The sequence below is a fragment of the Carassius gibelio genome, chromosome A23 (assembly GCF_023724105.1).
Source record: "Carassius gibelio isolate Cgi1373 ecotype wild population from Czech Republic chromosome A23, carGib1.2-hapl.c, whole genome shotgun sequence".
Classification (NCBI taxonomy): domain Eukaryota; kingdom Metazoa; phylum Chordata; class Actinopteri; order Cypriniformes; family Cyprinidae; genus Carassius; species Carassius gibelio.
Window position 1 is genome coordinate 12,472,993 of NC_068393.1, and position 27,841 is coordinate 12,500,833.

At 37.2% G+C, this 27,841-nt stretch overlaps 1 protein-coding gene across 1 annotated transcript in view; it reads right to left on the reverse strand.

The window, feature by feature from the left end:
- The window catches only part of LOC127944538 (kelch domain-containing protein 8B), a 92,823-nt gene that overhangs the window by 53,140 nt on the left and 11,842 nt on the right, over nucleotides 1-27,841 (reverse strand). Inside the window, exon 2 of the mRNA XM_052540544.1 lies at nucleotides 25,386-27,257. Within this exon, the coding sequence (XP_052396504.1) occupies nucleotides 25,386-25,776 (391 nt within the window). The 5' untranslated portion in view covers nucleotides 25,777-27,257. The remainder of the gene's footprint in view (nucleotides 1-25,385; nucleotides 27,258-27,841) is intronic.

Below are 27,841 nucleotides of genomic sequence, written 5' to 3' on the forward strand. Positions count from 1 at the left end.
GTATGAGGTAAATTTTGACGTAAATATTAAAAAATATTAAAATAATATAAACAAACGAGAGAAAATAAGCATAAAAAAATTAACAAATGTGCAAAGCTGATCTCATACGTCATTCTCCCAGAACTGCTTCGTTTCCAACTGTGAGCACAAGCTAGATTTAAGTGAATATTATGTTTGTAATATGGATATTTTTCTTACAAAAATGCATCGATTCGCTACAGGAGTCCTTTGTTCACCCCCGGAGCCGTTTGAGACACTTGTTTTAATGGATGAGCTTTTATTAAACTTCTCATGGACCGATGGAGTGCAACACCTGATGAGTTGCATCAAACGGCTTGAAAGATCAAAGACCATTTTTTAAATAACTCCAACTGAATTCGTCTGAAAGAAGCAAGTCATATACACCTGGGATGAGTAATAGATTCAGGGTGAGTAATTTATGGCTTAATTTTCATTTTTGGCTGAATTAAACATTTAAAAGTTAGCAGTATAATGCTGTGAGGCATACACTTTTAGCATTTCAAATGATTAATGTTTAGTGTTATATTTTTTGTTTATTTTGTCAAAATAGTGTAGAATTTTAATATCATGGTTGGCTCGGTCTGGCCACAAGCTTCCCTTCTGCAGCGCAATATTGAAAGAGCACGTTACAGGACTGGGCCACTGCTGCTGCAGTCTGGATGCATCCAACCTCATCCGCTAATTAAAACCCTTGGCTTATAGACATTGGCCAATCAAAGCACTAAATACAAGCCACTGGGATGAATTGTACCTTAGAACAACACTAAACTGAAGTCTGGCATTGAGTGTGAGGATGAGGAGAGCAGCAGCAAAGGCTGATTCATGCACTCCGGCAGAATGCGTCAGCATTGTGGAGATGAAAGCCCAAACAATCCCCCTTGATTTACCCGACACTGCATTAAAACAAAGGACAGAAGTTAAGCCATTAAATGGACTGTCAAATTCATCTCTCATTTGAAACAGCAGAGAAAATCCTGTCGGATTTCTCTGAAGACAAGGCCTGATGGGAGAGAGAAATTGGAAAGCAGCAGGGAATTAATCCGGTGCTTTTGGGTAACTTCATAACTAAAATAAAACTAAAATTTATTTGGAAATAAATTATTAAACCAAAAGCTCACACATGTGGCAACTCGCCCTGTATGAGTGACCAATAAACGTGTACCACTGTACTGTGACCAAAGCATTAATCACACTGACAAAGGGACAGAGGGGAAGCAGCCTTGCTTAGGCAAGCTGTCTCAGTAGGGGCTGATGCCTAACAGTGCTTAAAGAGCCTATCTGGTTAGGCTTGGCCTAAACCCATCACAATTAATACTGCTAAGCACAAAAAAAAAATCAATCAGCAAAAAAATTGGCACATGAGGGTATACAGAATGCCAGGCCAGATCTCAAGTGACTTGCAGTCTAAGAGCCGCTGTACCAGAATCACAACACTGGAATCAACATGTCTCGTCACACCACTGGATGTTGTGGGGCAATTTCACAATAATCAGATCTCGTCAACAGTCTTGAAGGGACAGTGCACCCAAAATGAAAATGTCTTCTATCATCTTTTAGTAATTCTAATGTCGCTCGTCATTACACCAAGACAATTTTGTGTTTTGGCCATTCATATTTATAGTGTTTTGGCCAAGAACAAATCAATGGATGTTAACGCATCTTTTAAAAATCATGTTATTTACTTTCAAGCAATGACTCATTTTTCATTCACTGACATGTCTTCCTTATGAAGTAGTAATAAATGCAATAATTTAGATTGAGGGTGAAACATTTCTCCATGTAAGGTGTTGAGTTTGCATCTATGAATGTTTTGCTAATGTGACAGCACCTTTAGGAAAAGGCTCTCTCAGATCATATTTGGGGATTTGTGGCATCTAAAAGATACTGTAGAAACCACTTAATTTACAGAAATGGTCACAGAGCAAGATTATTTAGTTTAAATGATTCTAGTCAATGGTTTGATTCAAAGTCATTACCAGCAATACAAATAAAGCACGATAACAAAGAAGTGGTGATGAAGTGCACAAACGCCATTGGCTCTTATTTGTCATGTGATGCGTCTTTCTACTAAATACTTCATTTGTGATCCATTTAAGACAGAGAGTGGGTAAATTACAGGTAAATGACCTTTTACATGTTATTTTTTGCACTTCTGATGATGATTACAACCCTCATTCAGGAGGGTGGATTTCAGTATATTCTGAACACAGATCAAAGAGACAAATCATTTCATTTCTCCTTACGGTGCCCTCAGCCCTCAGCTCTACCCCCATGTCCCCCTGGTGACTATTTAGTGTTTGTGAAGCCCTGAGCACCAATTGCAGGCCTTTCTAAATATAGGAACATCGCAGAGGAGACATAAGGGCCCCTCCTACCACAACCACAGCTGTGTTTCTATGTGTGTGTGGACATGTGAGTAACTTTGTGTGGGGGATTGTTCATGTGCAGGCCATCTCATATTAGCTCACGTTACCTCATAAGTAGCTAAATATCATATTTAATGTTCTGCACAGTGTGTGAAGGCTGAATGTGTGAGTAGTATGGCACTCTGAGGGAAAGATTCACCACCCACTCAGCATCACAACCAGTGAGGGAAGGGAAATAAGTACATGAAATATACATTGGACAACAATAGAGCTGCTGAAGGAATCCCAGATAACCATGTGTGAGGCAGCAATCATTTTTACTAGGCTTACTCAGTGGTCTGTGATCATTTAAGTTAACACTTATTATCAAGCACCAAGGTATTTATATATTTATATAAAAGAATATCTTACAAAAGTATACGCTTTCTGACTATGGGAACGTGGGCACACACTCACAACACACCTATAAACCTAAATGAGAAAAAGCTAATGAAGCTCATCCCCATGTGCACAAAGGAGAGGAAAATACCTTATTAAAGAAATGCTGTTATCAGACCCAGGCCAACACTTCTCGCTTCCCTGTGGGAATCATATGGAATAGCAATTTAGGAGCATGTGTGGGGTGGTAGAGGTTAAATGAGGACTGTATGCGTGTGTGTGTGTGTGTGTGTGTGTGTGTGTGTGTGAGTGAGAGAGGTAGTGAAAGGCTAAGCAGTCAGTGATGCTCCAATGAAAGCTGCTGTCATGCTGAGTCCTAACATATGATGTCTGGGGAAAAAAGCAAATCTAAAACTGGAATAGAGTGGAATCTGATTGGATCTGTTTCTCATACAAAAACACAACACCTGAGTGACAGCAATAAATCTGAACATCTGCATGTTCAATGTACTCTGCTTAATTCTGTCTGGCTTGCAAAGTTGCTAACAAAATCTTTTGTCATACAGTCTAAGCATAAATTTGTATTCAATAGCTAGCTTAAAAGAACAGCTCACAAAAAAAGAACATTTACTAAAGGGATTGTTCACCCAAAAGTGAAAATCATTCACTCACCCTCATGTCGTTTCAAGCCTGTATGAATTTCTTTCTTCTGCTGAACACAAAAAAATATACTTTTAAGAATGCTGTTACAGTTGACGGTAGCCATTGATTTCCACTGTATGGAAAAATATACTATAGAGGTCAATGACTACCGTCAACTGTTTGGTTACCAGCATTCTTTGAAACATCTTCTGTTTGCGTACTTTTAAATTATGACAGGATTTATTTTGGGGTGTACTATAACTTTAAAAATAAGGAAACTTCAAGTATTTTCGCAACCTGTATGACTTTCCTTCTGTGGAGCATAAAAGATGTTTAGCTGAATTTAATGCAGCTCTTTTCCATACAGAGGGTCTGCCGATCTACAAAACTAGCAAAAAAGGCATGTTCACATCTATCCAAATATGACACATCACATCAAGCTAACATTTCAAAAGATTTGTATTTCAAACACATTTTGTTCTTTTGAAATTTCTATTCATCAAAGAATTCTGAAAAAAAAAAATGTTATCACAGTTTCCACAAAAAATATTAAGCAGCACAGCTGTTTTCCGCACTGATAGTATAATAAGAAATCTTTCCTGATGAGCAAACCAGCTTATTAGAATGATTTCTGAAAGATCATGTGACACTAAAAACTACAGTGATGGTTAAGTTACATTTTAAAATACATTTAAAAAGAAATATAAAGAAAACCAGTCTTGTATGTGTCTACACTGCATTTTTAAGCCTCGTCTCCTGGTTCATCTGTGTCTCTAGTTTGTTTTCATACTTATATTTGGATCACCCTTCGCTTGTGTTTTTACCTTCTTGCTATTGTTTGGACTGACTGTGTGTGTTAAGACCTTTGCCTGTTTTAGGACTGATTGTGGATTACCCCTTTAATAAATCTGCATCTGGATCCTCAACCTTTGTGTACCTGTGCAGTTCATGACAAGTTTAATAATACTAGTGGATGCAGTAATGCATTAAATGATGAACAAAAGACAGATAATCCGTTCTAATCATGCATCTACATGTGAGGTGTAGTCGAGCATTAAATTTATTATCTTGGGAATCAGGAATATTTGCACTTTATGTTAAGCTTTTCGGGTAATGCATCTGTGTTTAAAGGGTTGAGTCGTATGTGTTGTGTGTGCATGTCTCATATCAAACATACATAGGGTTCGATGGAAAACATTTAAATACCTTTGATCTATCACTTCTCTCCACATTCACTGGTGACTCAGTACGTGTGTGTTTCATTAGGTTGGAGAGCTGGCAGATTAATCCAAATTCGGACAGGTGTTCCCAGTATCTTTACGTCATTTACGCCGTAGTCGCGCAACAATAGAGACTGTCTCTGGCAGTACACGACGTAACGCTCTGAGGTATATTTGGAAGCACACTGGCAGGACTACACAGCACGCTCTCATCAAACGCTTTATTCAGTGTGTGTCAGAGAGATAGAGACTGAGAGTGAGCGAGTGTTTACTGGTGCATGACATAAAAACATTCATTTTCATTTTAAATATTTGTTTTATGTTGTGTGAATGTCCCCCATATTGTTTATCTATTATTACAACGTTGTGTGCCTTTTTTAGAGGCATTGAGAAAAGAATTAAATCCATTTATAATTTTATCATATTCATCCAGAATAAACATGCTAATGATGCTCAGTTTGTCGACCCAAGATGAGCTGCAGACTAAATAAAACTATAATAACCCAACAGCCCTCTTGATCCCGGTGGCCCACTTTTAATGAGACAGAGAAGTGCACCCACAACCAGGGAAGAAAAGAAAGATGAGGACGGACAAGAGGTGCTTCTCATTTCTAAAACTGCACATCCTTGGTTCCCTTTTAAGATGAGAGGAACAGATAAGATGCAAGGATGGAAGATTCAAAGGATAATGTATTTGTCCTGCTCACTCGTGACGTCAATTTCTAATTGCTCTGCGCAGCTTAATTACCATAAGAAGTGCTCAAGGGATCCGCCGTTTTGTTGTTGGAGCTTGATTAATCAAGATATTCTTGTCTACATATTTTTATCTGTCTCAAGAAATCAAGATGTATATGTTGAAGTATGTGCAATGTAAATTTTATTTAAACTGCAAAAGGTAAAACTTGACTTAAAGGGATAGCTCACCAAAACAACTGAATGTTATAAATCTAAGTTATAAATCTTTGGAACATTATTAATGTCTAACTATCCCTTTTGATCTTTTTAATTCATCTTTCCTGAATAAAAGTATTAATTTCTTAATACTCCAAACATTTGAACAGTAGTCTATGTCTTACACTCCTGTTTAGAGCCCCATCTCTCTGAACAACTGCAAGCATCTGTATGAGGTGTGCCAGGGGAACCATGGGTAATGTTCTCCTCTCCGTCAGCATGAGTAATGAAAAGAGAACATATCTTTGGGTTGAGACAGACAGAATGGGTGGGCGCTATACTAGGCACATACACCATGGTCATCCGGGAGAGTGTAAATTGCTGCTATGGGAAATGTACCTATGGGAGTCGGGTGTACTGGGCTATCTGCCTCAGTAACAATATGACACAGAGAGAAAACAACATGAGGAGGAGAGAGAGAGAGAGAGTCGGGGAGAGGAAAGAGATAAGAGAGTATGATATAAAAAGGAACTGTGCCACAAGCCAAATAAACCTCTCCTTGTAAGGCTGAAGAACACAGAAACACAATCACTCACACACAGATATATACTGTATGGGTGTTTTTCTACTTTTGACACTTTGGCCTTGTGGACTGTGGAAATATACACTCTTCACATTCCTAACAGTTTATTTGTCTACTAGCAATGCCCCAAAGGGGACATACTGTACAGTACATGCAACACAAAAGAGTGCTATCACTTCTCTTCTGAATGTCAGGAACAAAAATGATTTGCAAATATTATCTCTGATCACCAATCTTTCTGTGGTGGCAATTACATGTTTGGAATAAAATGGCAAAATGCAAAATTGCATAATTTATTAGCAGAGAAAGTGTTGTTCATGATGGAAATGACACTACAGTAAAGGGTTACTATCTAAAAAATAACACTACTACTCAAAAGTTTGGGATCGGTGAGATTAAAACAAAAATACTTTAATTCAGTAAAGATATATTAAATCAAAATAAACAGTAAAAATGAACAGAGATGTTAAATATATTTATTATGTTACTACTATCATTAATATATTTACTATGCTATATACTAATACTATATTTCTATTACAACTAAATGTTGTTCATTAGAACTTTTGGTTCACCAATGAAACAAGTAACCCGGTTTCCACAAAATATTATTATTTACTCTTATATATACCGTATTTTCCGGACTATAAGTAGCACTTTTTTTCATAGTTTGGCTGGTCCTCCGACTTATAGTCAGCTGCAACTTATTTATAAAAATTAATTTGACATGAACCAAGAGAAATGAACTAACAGAAAACATTACCGTCTACAGCCGCGAGAGGGCGCTCTATGCTGGCAGAGATGCTGATCATAGAGCGCCCTCTGGCGGCTGTAGACGGTAATGTTTTCTCTTGGTTCTTGGGTCTAAATAAATGCGACTTATTGTCCGGTGCGACTTATATATGTTTTTTTCCTCGTCATGACGTACTTTTGGACTGATGCGACTTATACTCAGGTGCGATATATATATACATACATACATATACATACATATATATACACATTTTTTTTATCAAATAGACCCAGCACTGGTGAGCACTTCATTAAAAAGCATCTTACCAAAAAATCTTACCAACCCCAAACCCAAACTAACCCATGATTATAAACACACACACACACACACACACACACACACACACACACACACACACACACACACACACACACACACACACACAGACAGACAGACAGAGAGACACACAAACACAGAGAGACACACACACACACACACAGAGAGAGAGAGAGAGAGAGAGACACACAAACACACACACACACACACACACACACACAGACAAAATATTAAAATGGTTTATGCTTTTTACACAAATGTTTGTTTTATCATACTGTAGTTTAAAATGTAATGATTAATATTTGATGGATATTCCTAGTTTATGTCTGGATCTGGGATAAAACGTGTTACTTAAATACACAATAAGAAGTACCCAAGGCAGGGTAGAAAATGTACGAGACTTTTTAATGTGATTTTCATATAACTAAAAGATAAAGCTGCAATCTCTTAGATTTAATAAAAATCAACCCCTGGGACATAGAAGTGCCTGAACTCAGAGAAACTCGAAGAATGCATATATACAAAGGCATCCACACCAACGCCGTTAAATGAGCAGAGAGATTGAAATGAGAAATACTAATCTCAGCGCTGAGCCGCAGAGAAATCCGCCTTTTCAGCTTCCACCATCTGGAGCAGAAGAGCATGATGAGCCGAATCACTGCCACACACACACCATCAACCACTTAACATTACAAAAAAACAGCGTATAGGAACACCAAACATCCAGCTCATACTTAAAAAGTAAATAATGCTGAGTCTCAGCACAAATATACTTTTGTAAAATAATCATCTTACAGCAGCAAGTGTCTGGGTATCTTTGGGGCCGAAGCGAAATAGACAGTGATGAGGATGAAGATAGCGCGTGGGCGGGTGGCAGCCGTGCGTGTGTTGTGTGTGTGTGTGTGTGTGTGCCATCCTCACGACTGGCTCTCCTCTGCAGTATCACCCTAAGCAGCTTTCTGCTGTTCACTGGCTGTGTGAGTGTGTGCTGAAGACAGGCTGACAAGACACTCAAGAGTCTGGGGCTCATTTAAAGGTGCACGTGTTAGGAAACTATTGCACTTTAAAACATCCACCATTACTGACTGAAATGGTCGGTCTCTTAACATTTACAATTCACACACGTAGGTCTAAGGATGATGTCAGATGGCTAAGCAATTGGCTGCAAACAACATTGGATGTGCAGACAAACATGACCGACCATTAACGCCACAACTGTTCCCTGCCATCAGATCGATACCATACTAAACCATTTAACCAAACTCATTATAAATCCATAATCCAAGTCCAAGAGAAAACCTGGAGGATTTCATACCTGATTACTATGGCAATAAAATCTCAGTCAAATGTTGAAAATGGTTGTGATCACAGTGTGAGCTGGGCTTGAGCTACTGTGTAATAGTACTACATTTCCAGGCTGTATAAAGTTGACAGAGCAACAGTTCTCTGGAGGTTTATGCGTTTCTGTACTCTGACTGCTGCAGTGGCATTAAAGCAGAACAAGATGAATGCACTTGACTGCAGGAGAGGTTCAGAGACATATGCGCTAATGAGTGAAAGTTCTTCATCAGTGTGTCGCTCCATCTACAGCATGAAATTCACAGAAGTCGATCACCTGGTGAAAGAGTCAAAGTATATTTTTATACTATGAAAAAAAAAATTCTCCTTCACAGGTGCAAAATCAACCAATGAATTCAGGGAATCAACAAGCGCCGGGATCTTTCTTGGCACCAGATGAAATCAAACATGTTTTTAGTGTTTTTTCTTTTCATAGATACAGTGTGAAACAGGCATGCTGGGTAGGGATATCAAGCTGAGCAGATAAACATTTTCAAACAATTGCCCTTTGAGATTTATAGCAGTGTTGGCACACAACTTTTGCTCTCGTTCAAGCACCAATACACACGCACACATACTCGCATACTCATGTATTATTCATTTATTCTTATTATTTCTATAGGGACTAATGCAAATGCAAAATATATATATTTACATCAGTATGTGTGCTAAAAAAATTTGTTTAATCTGTATCTAAATCAGTCCTCGTCTTAAACATGAACTGATGCAGCTCAGAGCAATATATCTAGCCTTCTGAGGTTGTGAGAACTGTATTGAATTTGTTTGTAAATGTATATCAGTAATGGAGTATTTAACTGCATTTTTATTTTGTGATTTCGCTACAATGGGAGGCATTTAGATGACATTTAGCAAATTAATAAATACATTTATCAATAAAAAATAAATAATAAACAAACAAAAAAATATTTAAAAATGTTTACGTCTTCTTTGTTTGCGTGAACATTTGGACGGCATTATGCAAATCTTCCCACATCGTGACGTAGAGACGTGGGGGCGTGTTTAAACGAGCCGTTTCAGGGGGGCGTGGACGAGACTTAACTTTTATAAAGAATATCTCTTTGGGTTTGAGACTTCAGTCTTTGCAGCTTTACAGATATTATATATTCACAAAGAGCTTGTAACACTCCAAAGAGAAAGGAACACTTTAAATCGCATCATATGACCCCTTTAATAAGATCTAGAGCATTTATGCTTATTTTTCAATTAGATAAAAGAATAACCAAATAGAATGTTAAAGAATCTAAACTCTGTCATCTGTCTCTGTGGGCTCCACATCACGACAGTGTCAAACTAAACCACACGGAGGGTTAATTATTTGCCAACGGTTTGACTTTTCCACAGAGCTAACTATTGCCATAGAAACAGAAGTGAAGATGAACTACTTGTGATTTGATATTGAATGAGAATGACGTGTGTTTGTTTTATTGTTATTATTTCTGGTTAAAATAAAGTGGGAAGTTGGATGTGTGCGTGTCAGGAGGCAGAACGTAGAAAGATTTTAAACGGATCTAAAATTACTGAAGGATGTAACATAAGGCTATGGATGAAGAAACGATTTAAAGAATCGTGAAATGGGAATGCCTAATAATAATTCAGAGGACAGAAGGGAGGGAAAAATCTGTTAGAGATGAAGATCAACATGGCTGAAAAGATGACGGGTGGAAAGAGTGCATTAAATTGATCCCTACTGGCGCTCTAGGCCCTTCATTACTTACTGGGCAGATTTAGAGTAAGTGCCAGAAGAAGCATTAGTTCAATTGCCAGTAAAACTCAGCTTAAATGGCCCACAATTCTCCCTGAGGCTCGGCCAAGCTGAAGAAAGTAGATAGGGACATGGCGAATGACTTGTCACCTATTCAGTCTTTATTCAAGGTATAACTGACCACAGTTGGAAATCTTTCTTAGGGGGTGTTTACATCAGATAAAACATTACACAAGAAAAAACATGACATCTTAAAAACATGTTGTTGGCAGTTTTTGGATGAATTTGAATCTGAAGACTCAATTTGTCACAAAATAAAATAAATAGAGTTAAACCATCTAAATAAAGATCTAGGGCTAGGCCACAGTAGAGTACTGTGCAAAAGTCTTAGGCCATTAGTATTTTCACAGACATAAAAAGGGTTTAAGCCAGTTATTTCTATCTTTTGCTGTAGTTTGTCGGTAGGAAATATTGTAATAATCCAGTGAGATTTTGTATGCACAAGGAGGCTGACAACAACAAAAAACTGAGACAAACTTAAACAAGAAGAACTGTAGCAACGTCTCTAAGACACTTAAAAAAACCTACCTCTTTAGCAAGGTAACAGCGTTGTTCTTGAAGCTGATAAATAGCCTGAATGCACTGTAAATCGCTTTGGATAAAAGCATCTGCTAAATGTAAAATGAATTTCTGGAATTAGCAACGGAGGCGTGAGATAAGATGCATAAGAAACATACAAGAGCTATACTATAGAGCTATATAGAGCAAATGTCTTGAAATGCAACATCTGAACAACATTGTGGTGTGGTTGCACAGCAGTATTACCACCTCAGCTGTGCACTATTTTCTAATTATTCAAAGGGCTGTTTTCAATTATTTCTTACATAATTACGGCACTTTATGACAATGTTGTTTGTTTATTTCTGATGATTTAGATGTTTGTTTACTGAATTAAAATCCATTTCGTTCATAATCTGTGGCAGAATGTTTAAATGGACATGCAAGGCACTTTGAATGAAGGCAATAATGTAAAACCAACTAATTTTCTTGCTTTGGAAGTTACAAGAAGTGGATCAAAGGACATAAAAGAACTCGTAATGTGGTTGAAGTATACAGAAAATATGAAATAGAAGCCATTTAACCAGAAAACTGTGGTCGGTTTAAAAAATAGGCAATATAAAATATTTATTTGTAATTATTGAGTCTTAATATTGTAGAATTATTGTGGTCTCATATATTCTCTGTACGGAAAGTTGCATTTTCAAACTATTAATTTAGGTTTAACATATCTTTATTATTGTGATCAATCTTAAGTCCAAAGAAAGTTACTAGACCGGAATATAGTTTGCTCTTTTACAAACATATCCCTGCTGTGATGGAGCATCTGCCTGCCTTCAAACTGATGCTGCTCAGCTACAGGTACATCCAGACTCACAGCGGGAGTAGGAGGCTGAGAGGACAACAACAATGGAGTCATATTTGCATTGTATGATGACTCCATTGTTGCATTCTGGATGCTTATCATGTCTTTAATCTCACTTTTTCTCATACAGTTTCTGTGCGTGCACAAGAAGCCCTCAAGGTCAAGGGACAGTGTGATGACAACTGACCTCCAGTCATTTACATCTGCTCAGTGATCTGTGTCTGAGAGACAAGCAGCCACAAGCAACTCTAGCATGCTGCCTTACCTGACTGTTACTATGTTGCCTCAGCCTCAGATGGCGTGCCCACAGGCCACCCACAGTCCATTCACACAGTATCTGATGCATACTGCATACAAAAATGAACTCAGCAGTGCAAGCTTCCAGGAGTGAAGGTGATATTACTTCTTCATGGGTATTTTTGATACAATGCAACATATGCTAAGTTACAAAACAGACAAAAAAAGTACAACCATAAGCACCATAAAAGTAATCCACACTAACAAAACCTGTTCAGAAATACATAAAATATCTGGACTGCTGCTGCTCTCCCTGGGATATCTTATGTTGGCCTAAACCCACGTGGTTGTTCCACAGTGCTTCCGGGAAAGGGCACTGCACACCAAAACTGAAACTTCATCTCAACTGTGAAGCGTGGTGAAAGGTGCATCATAGTCCAACTGCCTCAAGGACTGAACATGTTTCATTCATTGGAAAACAAATGAATTTAAAAATGCATCAATAAATTTTTCCAGTACAGCAGTTCATGAGTTTTAAGCTTTAGAGAGGACCCAAATCATACAAGTAATACCAACTAAAGAACATCTGAGAAAGAAGTCCTGACCTTAAGCCAGTTGAGATGTTGTGGTATAACCTACAGAGGAAATCTACAGGAAGAACAGCAACAAGAAATGTTTGGTGGAGATTTTGTTGCAAAAAGAGGATCTATAAATGACTAAATAAAAAATAAAAAACATAGTTCACTCAGTAAATGAAAATTATCCCATGATTTACTCATCCTCAGGCCGTAGGTGTATATGACTTTCTTCTTTCAGACTGCCAAGAAAATGTCCTGGCTCTTCCAAGTTTTTAATGGCAGTGAATAGTGGTCAAGATTTTGAAGCCCAAAAGGAGTACATCCATCCATAATAAATGGTGCTCCACACAGGGGGTTAATAAAGGCCTTCTGAAGTGAAGCACTCAGTTTGTGTAAGAAGAATATCCATATAATTAAAATTATATAAACCAGTCATGAATTAAAGTAGAAAATGAGGATTTGTAAAGGAAAATTTCAGATTATTTAGATATAAGCCAACCAAAGACTGGAGACTGTAAACAGCAATACCATATTCTCACTGGAGCTCACGCTTCACCTGCGTCATCTGCTGGAATGCCACTCTCTCGCGAGTACGACAATTAGCGGAAGTTACAGTTTACCATTTGTTTTAGTTTTAAATATGCCTTTATTAACCCCCTGGAGCTATGTGGAGCACTTTTTATGGTGGATGGATTCACTTTTTTGGGCTTCAAAATCTCGTGCCCCATTCACTGCCATTATAAAGCTTGCAAGAGCCAGCTCATTGTTTAACTCTGATTGTATTTGTCTGAAAGAAGAAAGTCTTATACACCTAAGATGGCTTGAGGGTGAGTAAATCATGGGGTAATTTTCATTTTTAAGTGAACTATCCCTTTAAATTCACTTACTTTCTCCATTCTGCATCACTCAATGAATTCAATAAAAAAAAATTAAAATACAACCGTTTGTGCATTATTAGTTTAGTCATATTGTGTTTGTTAACAAACACATACAAAATACTATATATATAAACATCACATTTTATATATAGATAGTTAAAAAAGATGCAAAGACGTTAGATGCATCTTTAAAGATGTATGGCTATTAGTTGAAAAAAATCACACTGTGAATAAAGTAAATGATGTAAAATCAACAAATGTCATAGCTCAGAGAGAATATAATATCAAGACAAAATAATTCCTAATTAGACTGCTGTGTACAGTAAATATGCATCAGAAGCCATTGAGCTAGAAAACTCAGGACATTTTTATGAAACTGCAAGATAAGTAGCCAATTAAAATATTAATGAGCATAGTTTTAATAGTTAAAATGTTAGTGAGTATAGTTTGTAGTCTGCTATTTCCAGAGAGAGAGAGAGAGAGAGAGAGAGAGAGAGAAACTATACAGGTTTGGAACAACACAAGGGGAAATAAATGATGACTGAATTTTCATTTTTCCTAACCTGTTCCTATGATTAGTGTACTAGAGTTTCTTTAAATGAAAATAATCTATTAAATATTCAACAATCAGATGAACAGGCTCAGGTGTAGAGTGCCATAGCTGGGCCTCGGGATGGAGTGGTGAAGATATATGGTCGAAAAGCTTGTGCTATAGGGACCACTTAGCACTGAGCCGCACGAGGCCACGCCATTGTTCACAAACACCCTGCAAGTGTAACAGCTGGCACAAAGCAGCACACAGTGAACTCCTGGGGCAGTGCATTGTGGTATAGAATAGAATAGTCTTCCACCACCTGCTCAGGGGGAGATAGGGCTTTCTCAAAATGAGCTATGACCTCTATCCCTCCTCTGTGAAACTCTGAAATCACTCTAAATAGCAGCTGCTGGGTGAGTCAACACAGAGGACTGATGGAGGGAAGCTGCCTGACCCGCACATCTTCACTGTGCTCAGGTACAGCCGTCTCAGCGGGAGCTCTGACAGCTGACGCCTAGAGCACACTAACACTGAAATCACTTTGAAGTCTGGGCTGATGTAGAAAGGAATACCTACCATCTCTCACCATCATTTCCTTTTTATGTTTATTGACCTAGAGCAAAGTATTTTGCAAAGGGTTTTTTTTTACTTGTGCATTTAAAAAACACATCAAGACAGTAAATTTGTTTGAGAAATGTAAGGTATATCAACAAATGTAAGGAACATCAAATATTATGTCTTTTTCTATCCAAATACAGTTATATTTCTTTAAACTGAAATATCCATGCATTGAAGGACTAATCGGAGATAAGTTGAAGTAAAATTAAGCCATAAACCAACAAGTCAACACTATAATCAAAGTTGACCTATTCACTCTTAAGTTCTTGGTCTGGTCATGAACATCAACTGGGCCATGTGTCTTGTAGTACACTTCATCAATATTCAATAACTTGTTCCTCTCAATTTTACTTTTCGGGTGACATCAGATAGGTCACACAGGCGTTAAAAAAAAAAAAAAAAAAAAAAAGCCTAATACATATTTAGACATTGTTTTAGCACATTAGCGTTCAACCTGAATCCATTTTGGTAAAGTAACAGCTACTATTCACAGTCTAGTCAATTCCTATGTTTTTCCCAATTTACTTGGAAATGCATAAAATTCAAGTAGTAAAATGGGTTAAAAATTGCAATTCAGGTCGTCTTTAATATTATGTCTTAATATACACAAGAGTTTAAAAATGGGAGTCAAGAAAAAGGTAAATAATTTGACTGATGTTTATAGAGAATCTTTACCTTGAGTTCAATTTTTTGGAATATATTTCAGTATATTTCAAAAACAGATCTTGCATTGTAACTTTGCTAAAATAAGAATATTCAAATAAGAAAACATCAGCGAGTAACAGCATACTGGCCTTACGGTGAGTGAAAAAGTGATTCTGCAGATATATGGAGATTTCATTGAAAATCATAAAGTTTTAAAAATCACTGAAACATTAATAAAATAGTGTACACATCACAACTGCTGTATATGATAGCTTTGCATTCACTTTCAGAGCATTTCTTCTCGTTCATTTATTGCAATCAGAGAGTACAGCACTGCGTTGTTTAATACTGCCATGTTCATTACAACCCCCCCCCCCACCACCACAAATCAATTTCATGCTTGTAAAACCCTCCCTAAATAAGTTGACTGCTAATTAAAGCATCCACAATAATCTAAATAAACACTTGACATTTAAATGTTTCTTACATAAGTGAATTTAGTTATACATGGGTACATTTGCCAGCCAGACAAACAAGGAACAATCTGTTTGAAGGGAGCAGTCATTATTTGTTTGGTGCCAATGTTACACACTTCCCCTTTCATTTAACTACATTTCCACAGACCCAATATTTTCTAAATGCATGAAACACATGGCAACACGGTATATATGTACGTGCATGAGAACAAATTGTGAAAAGTAAAGACGTCTGCTGGATCTTGTGAAAGTGAGCTCAACGCTTTAGCTGTGGACTGTATATGTGCCTGCGGCAAAGCACTGATGGTCAGAGAAGCACAATCCTCCCAAAGCTCCCCTGGGGAAAGAAAATAATCATTAAGTGGGGTGAGGAATGTTACAAGCCACCAGCTCTGAGACAATTACTTAATGTTGGAGAAACTCTTTAATCGTCTTCCTCTCGGAGCGTTGAATTACAGCAAAAGCTGAAGTATACAGAGAGATTTCTCTAAAGCTAATGTGATGAAGTCTGTGGACTCAGATAAAGGTGACTGATGGACACTCAAAAGCACAGAACAACTACATTTGTGAGAATGTTTCAGACTAGTTCTTATCTGATGGGTCGAAGGTTGGTTTAGAAAATGGAAAATGCAAATAATAAAATGCTAACCAACTGTATAAATCAAAGATGGTGTGATCCAATCAAACTTTATTTTGGCCCAGATTTATCTGTCACTAAGTAAAACTTAAAAAACTTAAAGGCTTTACAGGTGTTTTGAGTTAATTAGCTGATTAGAGTGTGGCACCAGGTGTCTTCAATATTGAACCTTTTCATTATTCTAATTTTCTGAGATACTGAATTTGGGATTTTCCTTAGCTGTCAGTTATAATCATCAAAATTAAAAGAAATAAACATTTGAAATATATCAGTCTGTGGGTAATGAATAAATATGATATACAAGTTAATACAAACTTTTTGAATGGAATTCGTGAAATAAATCAACTTTTTAAATGATATTCTAATTATATGACCAGCACCTGTATATACGTGTAATTATATATATATATATATATATATATATATATATATATATATATATATATATATAATATTAATAAATTACTAGCTTAACATTTATATAAATATTTATATATATATATATATATTATTTTTTTATATATATATATATATTATTATTCTTCACTGTTGCTTCCTCAGAAAAAATTGGCCTGCACGCCACACAGCAATCAAACACAGAGGTCGCAAAGTAACATCAAACAGTCCTTGCACAACAGCAGAGAGGAAGGGGCTAATGGTTTCAGTGTCTTTTATTTCGGATTGCGTGTATGTGCGCACGTAGCGAAGGCTTGCAGTTGGGCTTTCCGTGTACGTACGATAGCTCCATTGTGTTTTTTGAGCACCATCTGTCTCGCAAGTTACCGCATCCAATAATGAAAGAATTAGTAGGTGAAACTTACATTTTTCAAAATTTAAGAGTTTAAAGTGTTTGTTTGCACAGCTGTCTTGTTCCTACATGAATCAGAGATGGATTTGTAACCATAGTGATCTGCATCTCCGCTCACTGCCCAGACAAATTTATATAATGAGATCACACAAACACATGCACACAAAAACGCATCATCTTCACGGCTGTGGAGCTAACCAAATGGCAAACACATGCTAGTCTAACATTCTATCAGCAGCTTGCACACCTACACACAACATGGGCTGAATTAAGACATGTGCTAACAAGGCCAAATCAGATGCACTGCACATCAAGCCTTTGCATAATATCATTTCAAAAGAACATTATCTGCACTGAAACTTTGAACGAAGACAATGCAGCAGATTTATGTCAAACAAAACTGTTCATTTTTAACTATCCAAAACTCAAAAGCAAAACCTGTTGATTTTTCATTAGGTTTTGATGACAAAATAAACGAATGAATGAATGAATTTTAATTAAATAAATGTAATTGGAAATTGTTAGTTAATTGTTGCCTCTTTGTCGCCATCTCGGTTTGAAAACCTGCAACTGCAGCTGTGTGTGAAATGATCTTCCTTGCTGGGTGGTGCTCTGGCGCGGATGAATGTAATGTTATGAGAAGTATGTGTGTCAGTCACCGCACCGTTGTGGATATTTACTGTACAGATTCTAGCCTACGTCTTGAAATATATGACCCAAATAAAAGGTAATGGATGATATATATGTATAGACAAACATTTGCATGTGTCATATTTAATTGTAAGAAAAAAAAATCAAATTTAGACATTTTTGAGCTATTTCCATCTGAAATCAACATCAGAGAATGCACTATAGTGTGTCATGAATATTCAAGAGACTGCAGATCTTTATCCTATGACAAGGCGTGGACTCATAATTATTCATGACACCATCTAACATTTTCTCAAGACCAGCACTTCAAACCCTGCACGGCTTCAACTGCATACATGCTTTCGATCAATGAAAGATGTTTACTGTATGTGCAACAAGAATTTATTACATAAGAGTTTTTAGATATATGGAGAGGTGGGCCAGGTCTCATCTGAGATGTTTCCACTGACACAAACAGCATCCATCCATCCATATTCTGTGTTAACCAACTATAATGAACTAATTATATTCGTCAATCAACAACAAGGAAGAATCTTGAAAGTTAACCTGTTAACTGTCACTCGCGTTTTTGAAGATAGACTTGAATGTGCATGATACAAACCTAAATTTTTATAATTCATGACTGAAAACATTTTCTAACATGATTTTGATGTGCCATTTACATGGTAATGCAATGTCTGATTTTAAAATGGGTTTTAAAGGATGAATTTTGAGATTTTATGTTTTCAAGTGATATATAACTTCTGATGATTTCTAAAATGTGATAGAGAAAAAGGCAACGAGGAAGTCTTTTTTTTAAACAAAGGTCAAAGCTCCTTTTGTAATGTAGATTTCTGAGGGTGCACTCTTGTCATAAATTAATCTATTACTTTTCCTACATAATTTTTAACAAAAAATATTGGTAAAATATATATTTGGGAGTCTTAGACCTTTCCAACAATATATAGTTTGTCAAGATTAGATTAAATTTGATTTGTAATATAGTATAGTCAACGTAGGTGTCCCGTATACGGGACGGGGTGACATTTAACAGGTAAAAAAAAATGCAAATGCTCATTTGTGTATATTTTCAAAGCATAGTACAAATGCAAACAGCTGAATTATTTATTCATAATTCATTCTTAATTTAATTTGCTGAAACTATTAATAGCTTGAAGCTTGACAAGCTACAGCTTCTCCAACACCCTGCATCGTTCACATGCTTTTGTTTAGCACTGACACAATCTTAGAGCACAACAATATTTTTTTATTGCAGACATTTTAGCACTCTATAATGAGAAACACTATACGAGCTGACCTCAATTCTTACTTGTACAGTTATCTTTTAAAGAGGCAGCACTCTCACTGCGTCCTGCATAATTTACTGAGGGAAAGCTCACTTTGCCTGAATCAAATACTTTCAGGAAAAATGGACCAAATGGGTTCAACAGGATTATAGCAGAGACTTTCACCGACATACTTTAAAATCATCTCCAGGGGCTTCTGTACAAACCAAAAAATTATTTTAAGGTGCTTCTGTAACAGATGAACAAACCGCCCTTAAACACAAGTACAGTACTTCTTTAAAAAGAAAGATGGTGTGAAATCTACAGAGATATCCGTAGATCCAGTGTGTCTAGAGGACAAAGGGAATCAATGGTTTGGATCATCAGAGCAAGCGGTTTGGAAGAGTCTCTTACTGTGGTGTATCTGATGAACACAGAGGGCATTATGGGTATTAAGGGGGCAGAAGGGCAATACGCACTTCTCTCTGCCTCTCTTGTGAAGAGACAAAGAGGAGAGAGCAGAGCAGTGAGTGAATCATGGATTGGCATTGCAACTCAGCCTGTTCCGTTCTAAAAATGTCTCTGGGTCAAACACACACACACAGATTTACACACCTGTTGCCTGGCAACAAGAATGCTCTCTTGAACAAATGAGCGTAGGGAAGTGAGAGGGATGGTAGAGAATGAGATACAGATAACAGCAGTCAGAAAGAGAGAGAGAGAGAGAGAGAGAGTTCACTGTCACAGGCCCATCGGTGTGCTATTAAGAGGGTTGCCAACTTAAGCACAAGAAAACAATGAAGACAGTGGTGACAGCTTATGAAGACATTTATATTTATGTCATATATGCTTTTTGAGCATTAGTGGCACAATTACTGGCAGTGGCAGGTAACAACTGACCACACATAATCCGACAGTGCACCAGTGTATGCAAGTATGCAGTACATGTAAAGCTCAATCTCTGCTTGAATAAAACAATGCTAAAGTGCATTGTAATCTCTATTACACATGAATTATAAATAGTTGTCTGTTGGCTTTACTCTTTATGTAACTGTTTATGATTATGATGCACCGATAGTAAAATTCAGGCTTATACTGATAAAGCAAATAATTACTGTCAAATTATAGCCAAAAAAACTCATATTTTTAATATTTGTTCTTAGAATTTTCAGTGTTTCATTTCTATTAAACTATTTTTTTTATATAATCAATATCAGCCTTAACGTGAAAATAATTATCAGATTTTCTGTATCAGACAGAAATCAATGATTTCTTATTTTTAGTGTTATACAAAAGTGTCCCACATATGAATAGCAATTTATCTAGTAATATGTTGTAATTAGACATTTTATGAAAAATGAGGCATCTTTTCTGCATAAGACAACTTGCTTACTTTCATGAAACCAAATAAATTCATCAGATCAATTATTAAAAAAAATTAACAGCAAAAAATCCAGTGAAAAAATGTGCACCAATGTATAAGAAATTAACTAAAAGTGAATAATGCTTAACATTTCACCCTTCACAAAATACACGTACTACCATTCAAATGTTTTGGATCAGCAAGAAAAAATAAAAGACATTAATACTGATGATAAATTCAGTTTGTGTTTATCATTGCCAATGTCTGTATTTCCATTTCAAAAATAGATTTTTTTGCCATGTAATCTGTCATATATAATGCTGACACATAATTTACACAAATACCAAAGTTTTACTGTGTTATCAGCTGTATTTCAGGAGTTAAACGCTAAAACATGAGACAAACTGCATCCCACATTGGATTTAACACAGGGTGATTCTGTGTTATATGGTATGGTTGACAACCGTGACAATCCACTCCTCTCAGAGTGATGGTGAGACACTCTGTTTCCTTACAAGTTATAAGTCGAAAATCTATATAGAGTTACTTTAAGTCTTAAATAAAAGAAAACTTGTCTACCTAAATAGCCATCCACTCCAAATGCCATCCCACTGACAAACAGACACATCCTCACACCGCAACACACACTCAAACTGCACACCAAAACATTCATGTTTAGAAACAAAAATACGAGATAGGACTTCTGTGGTTTTAACCGGTCACAGCTGCACTTCTCTAGCTTGAGTCTCTATTATTGTCGTTATCACAAACAGCATCAGCTAAAAAAAAAATACAATTTATTTCTTATGATTGAGATCAAATTCAGTATGAGATGTGTTATTTACAAAATCCAGATGGTTTGGCTCAGACCCTGATTGATATTTGGATACAGAATAGTTCTGATAAGCCAAAGGGGTGCAAGGGTAAATGGGATTTCAAAGCCATACAAATACAGAGTGGGCCCTCAAAGCAATCTGTCTCTAAGATGACGTGAAGGATATCAAAGAGAACAAGCCTTGCTCACAGACAGAGAGAGAGAGAGAGAGAGAGAGAGAGAGGTGAAAACAGAGGTCTTTGATACCAAAGCCCTGGACAGAATAATTTCTTCATACAGCCTGTTTTAGGACCCTAATGCTTTTTTTGACACAAAAGGACATTATGAATAACCTCCTATAGACCCTTTTACAGTTGGTAAACAAGGTGACGTATTTGTGTGGGCGGGGCTTAGCTGGAGGCAGAAAGATTCCCCTCTACACTTGAACGAACGGAAGCTAGCGAGTTTTCTTAGCTTGTTTTTTTAATAATGGCTGGAGAAAATCTGAATAATCTGCTTTATCTGAATATTTAAGGTCACTCACTGTCCGGGACCGCGATAATTATTTGAAAAAGTTAACTTTAACGGACGGAACCAGATTGATCGACCCGTACACAATCACTCATTGGATGGACGATCTGACAGGATTACCTCCGATTGAGTGGCCTGACATCTACACTTACCTGATAGAGAAACCGAGCAGTTATAGTAAAGAAAACTGAGGGCGTATAAATCCTTAGATTAAATAAAGAGTGACATTACAGTAAAATTATTATTAAGATGTAAATATTTTCTAGAAATAAAAATTCTGAAGACTGCAAATTAATTATAAACTTTCTGTATTTATTCTTTCTTACCATGTTCTTAAATTCCGATCACAATTAATCACAACAATGTATATAAAATGTTCTCCATGGATTCTGGCAACCAACAACTCAACAAGACAACATTTTAAGCTCCTTGAGTAGCCAACCCTGTGTTGGTTTGTATTAGCCGCCTCCAGTTTTCCGTTTGTTTTGCCTCCAGCTAGCGCCGTGACGTACCTGTGACGTCCGCGCAAAAGGGGTCTATATAGCCGTATATTTTTGGTATATACAAATTTGTATTTTTATGACCTAAATGAGAGTGTGTATATTCTATGTTAATACCCATGCAACATATTCGTGTTCTAGGAATCTTTATTAGTTTTTGTATCAACACCCAATCCAGTTACATATGCAAAATACCATGTTCAAACGAGTGGTAAACGTTCCCTCCGAAAGTTTAAGTCATCATTGGCTCACCAGCCCCCTGGAGAAGTGAACTCCATATAAGTTAAAAGCCCTAACTACTCTCTTCTCTAGTGTTCTTACCCTCTCATCTTTTGGACATCCAGCCCGACCACGACCCACAGCACACAGTTACTGCTACAGTAATTCTGCTACAGTTACTATTGGCAGCTGATATAAATAATTGTAATTAATCATAATTAATTGTAATTATTGATATACATTTCCTTTTTTGAGCTAATTTGCTACACTTGCCAAGTAAATAAACTAATGCACTTTTATTTTATTATGTAAAAAAAAAAACATTTTTTGAAGTGATACGAGACACCTGAAAGTACAGCACAGTGCATGAGGTTATACATTCATTGTATAAAAATATTTGACCAATAAGAATCACTACTCCAGAAAGCTGTATAATAACATCTTTCAAGTTTAATTATCAGGCCACATGGTGGTGGCATATGGCAATTAGCTTGCGCTTGTTTAAATAAGGCAAGGCATGGATCACGCTGGTATTTTTATTCTTGTATGATTTGTGCACCCTTTAAGAGAGCACAAGAGACTCTAACTTCATGGAGACTGAACAACAGAGGTATAATTATTAACACACTAATGCACATGGATAAATACGTGATACACAACCCTGCAGCTCATTCTCCAGTGTGTTCATATTTTTCACACATAAAAGTGGCCACAAATTCATATCAATTGGACCTGACAGCAAACCTACATGTACCATGTCTAAATGGTGTTACTCTTTTTACATGCAAAGAGGTTAGTCAATCATAACAGAGGTCATTTATATAGAGGTCTTAAAGGTACAGTAGCAAAAGACTACTTTAAAGGAGAAGTTCACCCAAAAGTTAACACCTGTCATTATTTAATCATGTAAATTATACTTTTAGGGTGCTCTTCTGCCCTTTTGAAAGGTCCAGGTCTTATTTTTTTTAATTGCATTGTATTGCTTTATTTCCAGTTCCACGGAAGAAATACTCAGGTTTGGAATGACACAAGAGCAAGTTAATCATCATCTTTATTTTAATTATTATATGTATTATATATATATTATATATTTTATTTTATTATTAATATGCCTATTAATAATTAACAAAATATTAATAATTATTGATTATTGATTATTATTATTAGTATTCTTATTTTTGTAAAAAGGCCAGATTATGAGAGTAAAAAATATCAAATATCAAGATTGGAAAAATGCTCATGCAAAAATAAACCCTCTAGTGTTTTGGCTAGTCTAGTGCAGGAAACCTTGACTAACCTTATAAGTGGACCTAAAAAATTATGATAAAACTATAGAACTTCTTTATGATATGGCCTTTTGAATATGTGTCCCTCACATCCTCAATATTCTTATTTTATGACAAACGCCCAGAACACAACTTGCATGCTAATTTCAAACGATCAGCTGCTCTGGGTATATGAGCAGACAGATCGTTTATAATTCTGTGGACGTGACCAAAGTATTCATTAAAGAACCACAGGCTTATGAGCTCTCTCTTGCACATGAACACAAATACAGGTCTTGTTTTAGCCGGCCTGCTGATAGCTTTAAAACGGATCCACTGTCCAGGCCTCAATGCGGCTCAGCCAGTGGAATGCGGCTTAGCTGAAACGAATCCCTGTGAATAAACACTCTTCCTCAGGGTCTCAAACTGGATACACTGTCACCTGAACACACACCTACACAAGCTAAAGGGGAGGGAGAGTGTGTGAGAGAGACTTTTCTCTGCAGTGTAATTCTTTGTGTCACGGTATGGCATGACTGATGCCTTGATTTGGAGCTGGTATATCCGGAGCACTCTAGAAGCGCCGGCAACGAGAGACATTCATTACAACCACAGTTATTGTAGCAAAGATAACAGCAGCCAAGATTGTACAACGAATCGTGCTCTGACAGACAAAAGAAGAACCAAACTTTGTTTTCCCCAGTTACAGTCTAATTAACTTAAATAATTAAAAGCACAATTCAAACATACAATTATGTGAATACATTTTTCTATGGTTAGTATGTTTTTAATTTCCAAATAAAAATTAATTTGGGGGGTGGGGGTGAGGGTTGGGGTTAAACTTAAAAAATGTCAGGGTATATGTCCCACAAACTTTAGTTAAAAAAAGCCTTAAAAAAATGCAATTCTTAAAAAAATTATTTTGTAATACTTTATTTTTATTTTTCCACTGGGAATGAAAAAAAAACAACTGCTTCAAAATAACAAACGGTGTAACTAACTTTTTTAGAAATGATAAAACAGGAAATGACATCACTGAGAGGTCACCTGAAGACCCTCGTGACTGTGTGTCAAGGTCAATTAGATATTATTTAAAAATAGAAAATAAAATTTTGAGGCAGGTTAGCTCAGATTGTGGTGCAACTTCAACAAAAAGTAATGATGTTTATGAGATGAAAAATTCTGTTTACCATAAAAAACTAAAACTAAAAATATTTTAAAATATATTTAAAAAAAATATATATTGAAAATACTCATTAATATGTGTACAATCACACGCATTCAAGGTATAAGAAAAGCATGGTTTTTACTGGTCATTAAACTGTGGAAATTGTGTAGAAACAAACACTTTTGTTTTTTCATGGACACTCTTATTTTTGATTAACCCCAGAAACCAAAATTGCAAGATAATAAGACTCACTTTCATAGAATATGCAATTAATGAAGATTATTTTTCTTTCCCCATCAAAATTGGCATAATCAAACTAAATTTTGTGAGGTTCATGCCTAATTTGACAATAAGTTAAGAAACATAAGCATAATTAAGGACATATTCTCTGAAAACATGTCTTTAAATATCTTACACAATATCATTTTTATGCTTTTTTTTATGTTGAAAAACCTTGTTTGCAGTGTAGTAAGGAAAAAAGCATGACCAGCCGGTCTTTTCAACAAAGAATTAGTCAAAATGAGGAGGAAACACTGCTCTTACCGTTCTCCAGCACGGTGATGCCCATAGAGGCCTGGCCCAGTCCAGTCTTCCTCTCCCACTTGCCCTCGTCAGGGTGATACACTTCCACTGAGGCCAGCGGCCTCTGCTGCGCGTCCATGCCTCCCATGACCATCAGCTGGTCTCCAACAGCCACGGCGGATGCCCCGGCCCGAGCGGTGGGGAGAGGGGGCAGCTCGCACCAGTGCTGGCTCTCCAGATCCAGCACCTCGGCAGAGTCCAGAGGGAGGCCGTTCTCACTGCAGCCCCCCAGCACATAGAGGCTCCCGGCCCAGAGCACAGGCGTGCAGTACACCCGCTGCGTGGCCATGGAGGGGAACACCTCCCAGTACAAAGACTTGACCGGGCTCAAAGCCATCTCGGGGATGGGCATGGCTCCAGGACGGCACACCAGCAACAGAGCATTATAAGGGGGAAGGCTGAGGAACGGAAAAATCAAGGCAAATGCATCAACAAACCATCAGGCTAGAGAGCAGGAGAGGCAGCAGGTGGAGGGAGTTGAGCGTTTCCTTCAGCGCTGGCTGTGAAGAACTAGCCCTCACTCCCTCTTGATGATTTATCAATTTTTGTTGCTGCTCTTAAAAGGTGCATCAGGCCCTTTTAAGTCTTTCCCGTTGTCTTCCACGAGCCGTGCAGTTGTAAAAAATATGGCAAGAATGTGTAACCCCGACACGATATAAACTAATTTATCCACATGGAATGCTGCTCTGTGGTCCTGCCAAATGTGTCGGTGCGACCCTCATGGCTGCCGCTGCAAGGAACAGGAAAAGAGAGACAGTAACAGAGCAAGTTCAAGATAAAAGTCAATATAATCCCGCTAATCAAAGAGAAAATTCCCAGCTTGCTGAAGGCCGATGTGTGGACAGAGGCAAGCTGTTGATGGGATTGTGGTGCTCTAACACTTATTCAAATAAACTGTGTAATTCAACGGCCAGAGCGCTGACATTTACCATTCACTATTTACTGCCAGGGGCTCAAGCGTGGACGTACATGCATGTGCATGGCCATGTGTGTGTGTGTGTGTGTGTGTGTGAAAATGCTTGGCCACAGAGCAGTAATCTGGCCCTCTCCAAAGGTCACTGTGTCTGCAGGGACCAACAGCCCTGGATAGTCAGTGAACCAGGCGAATTTGAACCTGTGCATCATTAATTAAAGGCTTCATTATAGTGGGATGTGTGAATGGGATGTCAGTGGTGGAGAGAAAGACAAGCACTAGAAAGTTTACTAGGTGCATGTGTGAGAGAGAGCGGGATCTCTTGGGCTTCTTTTGGGTAATCGCATAGGTAAAGAGAACCAAAGATGTGAGAAAAGTAGATCAGATGTCTCCAGCGTTGTGCATCCCTCTACATAACAGCATATCTCCAGATGTAAAGATGTTTCCTCCTTGGTCTAAATCGGTTCTGCTGTGTAATTACGATGCTGTGGATGTTGAACCCAAGCCACATGCTACAACACACAGTGCGGGAGGGCTAACAGCTCCAGACTGACTATGAATTATTCAGAAAAACATCAGTTTCATTAGGAGTTAAAGTACTGCAGCTAGGCGCTCGGAGTAGATTTAGTCCATATCATATGACACCATCAGGGTCTTCTTTGGGTTTTTTTTGTAAGTTTTGTAAGTTAAATTAATCCTGTCGGTCAGCTTTTAGTACACTTTCCTTGGCTTTTCGTCCAGGTAGAGAGAAAAGACAGATGCCAAAGTCTCATTTCCTACAGAACATGGGAAAATCCCAGTTGTTTAAGCTCTAGTTTCCCTGTTATAGACTTTAATCCACATAGAAGGAAGTGTCTTCTGGGATTTTTGGGAGATGACGGGTATGTGCGGTCCTGCAGATCCGTGGGATAAACATCAGCCTAGGAAACACAGAGGAAGTAAAAATAAACAAAACTAAGTACTGGAAGAGAAAAAAGAGGGAAAAAGAGGCAGAGTGCCAAAAAGAAGAGAAACAGATGTTTTTGGAAGGACTCCAATCTGTAATTAGACAGAGACATCATGTCTTGCATAAAGAGTCATGGCTAAAATTGCAGATGGCAACAAAACTAGAAGCATATAAGGCTGTTTATAGATAACACTAAAAATATCTCTACAAAAACAAAACATTTCGTAATAAAAATAGACACTATGGCATGCCTAAGCATCTTTTTCCTGCTCACTGAGTGAATTCACTTGTGCTGTTATGTTTAAAAAAAAAAAAAAAACACTTTTGGACCCAGAGGTAACCTATGAAATTGATTTTCTATGAAGTGTGTGCTCACAGGGAGACATTTCTACATTCACTTCTCCACACTAACTCAAGGTGAGCTGTATTTAGACCCAGAGCCCTAAAGAGACACTAGTGTTAGAGAAACTTGTGTATTTGAAGGGTGCTATATTCTACCAAAGCTGGTAAAAGCTGTTTTTCTACGTTTTTTTTTCAGTAACAACATCAGGTAGCAAC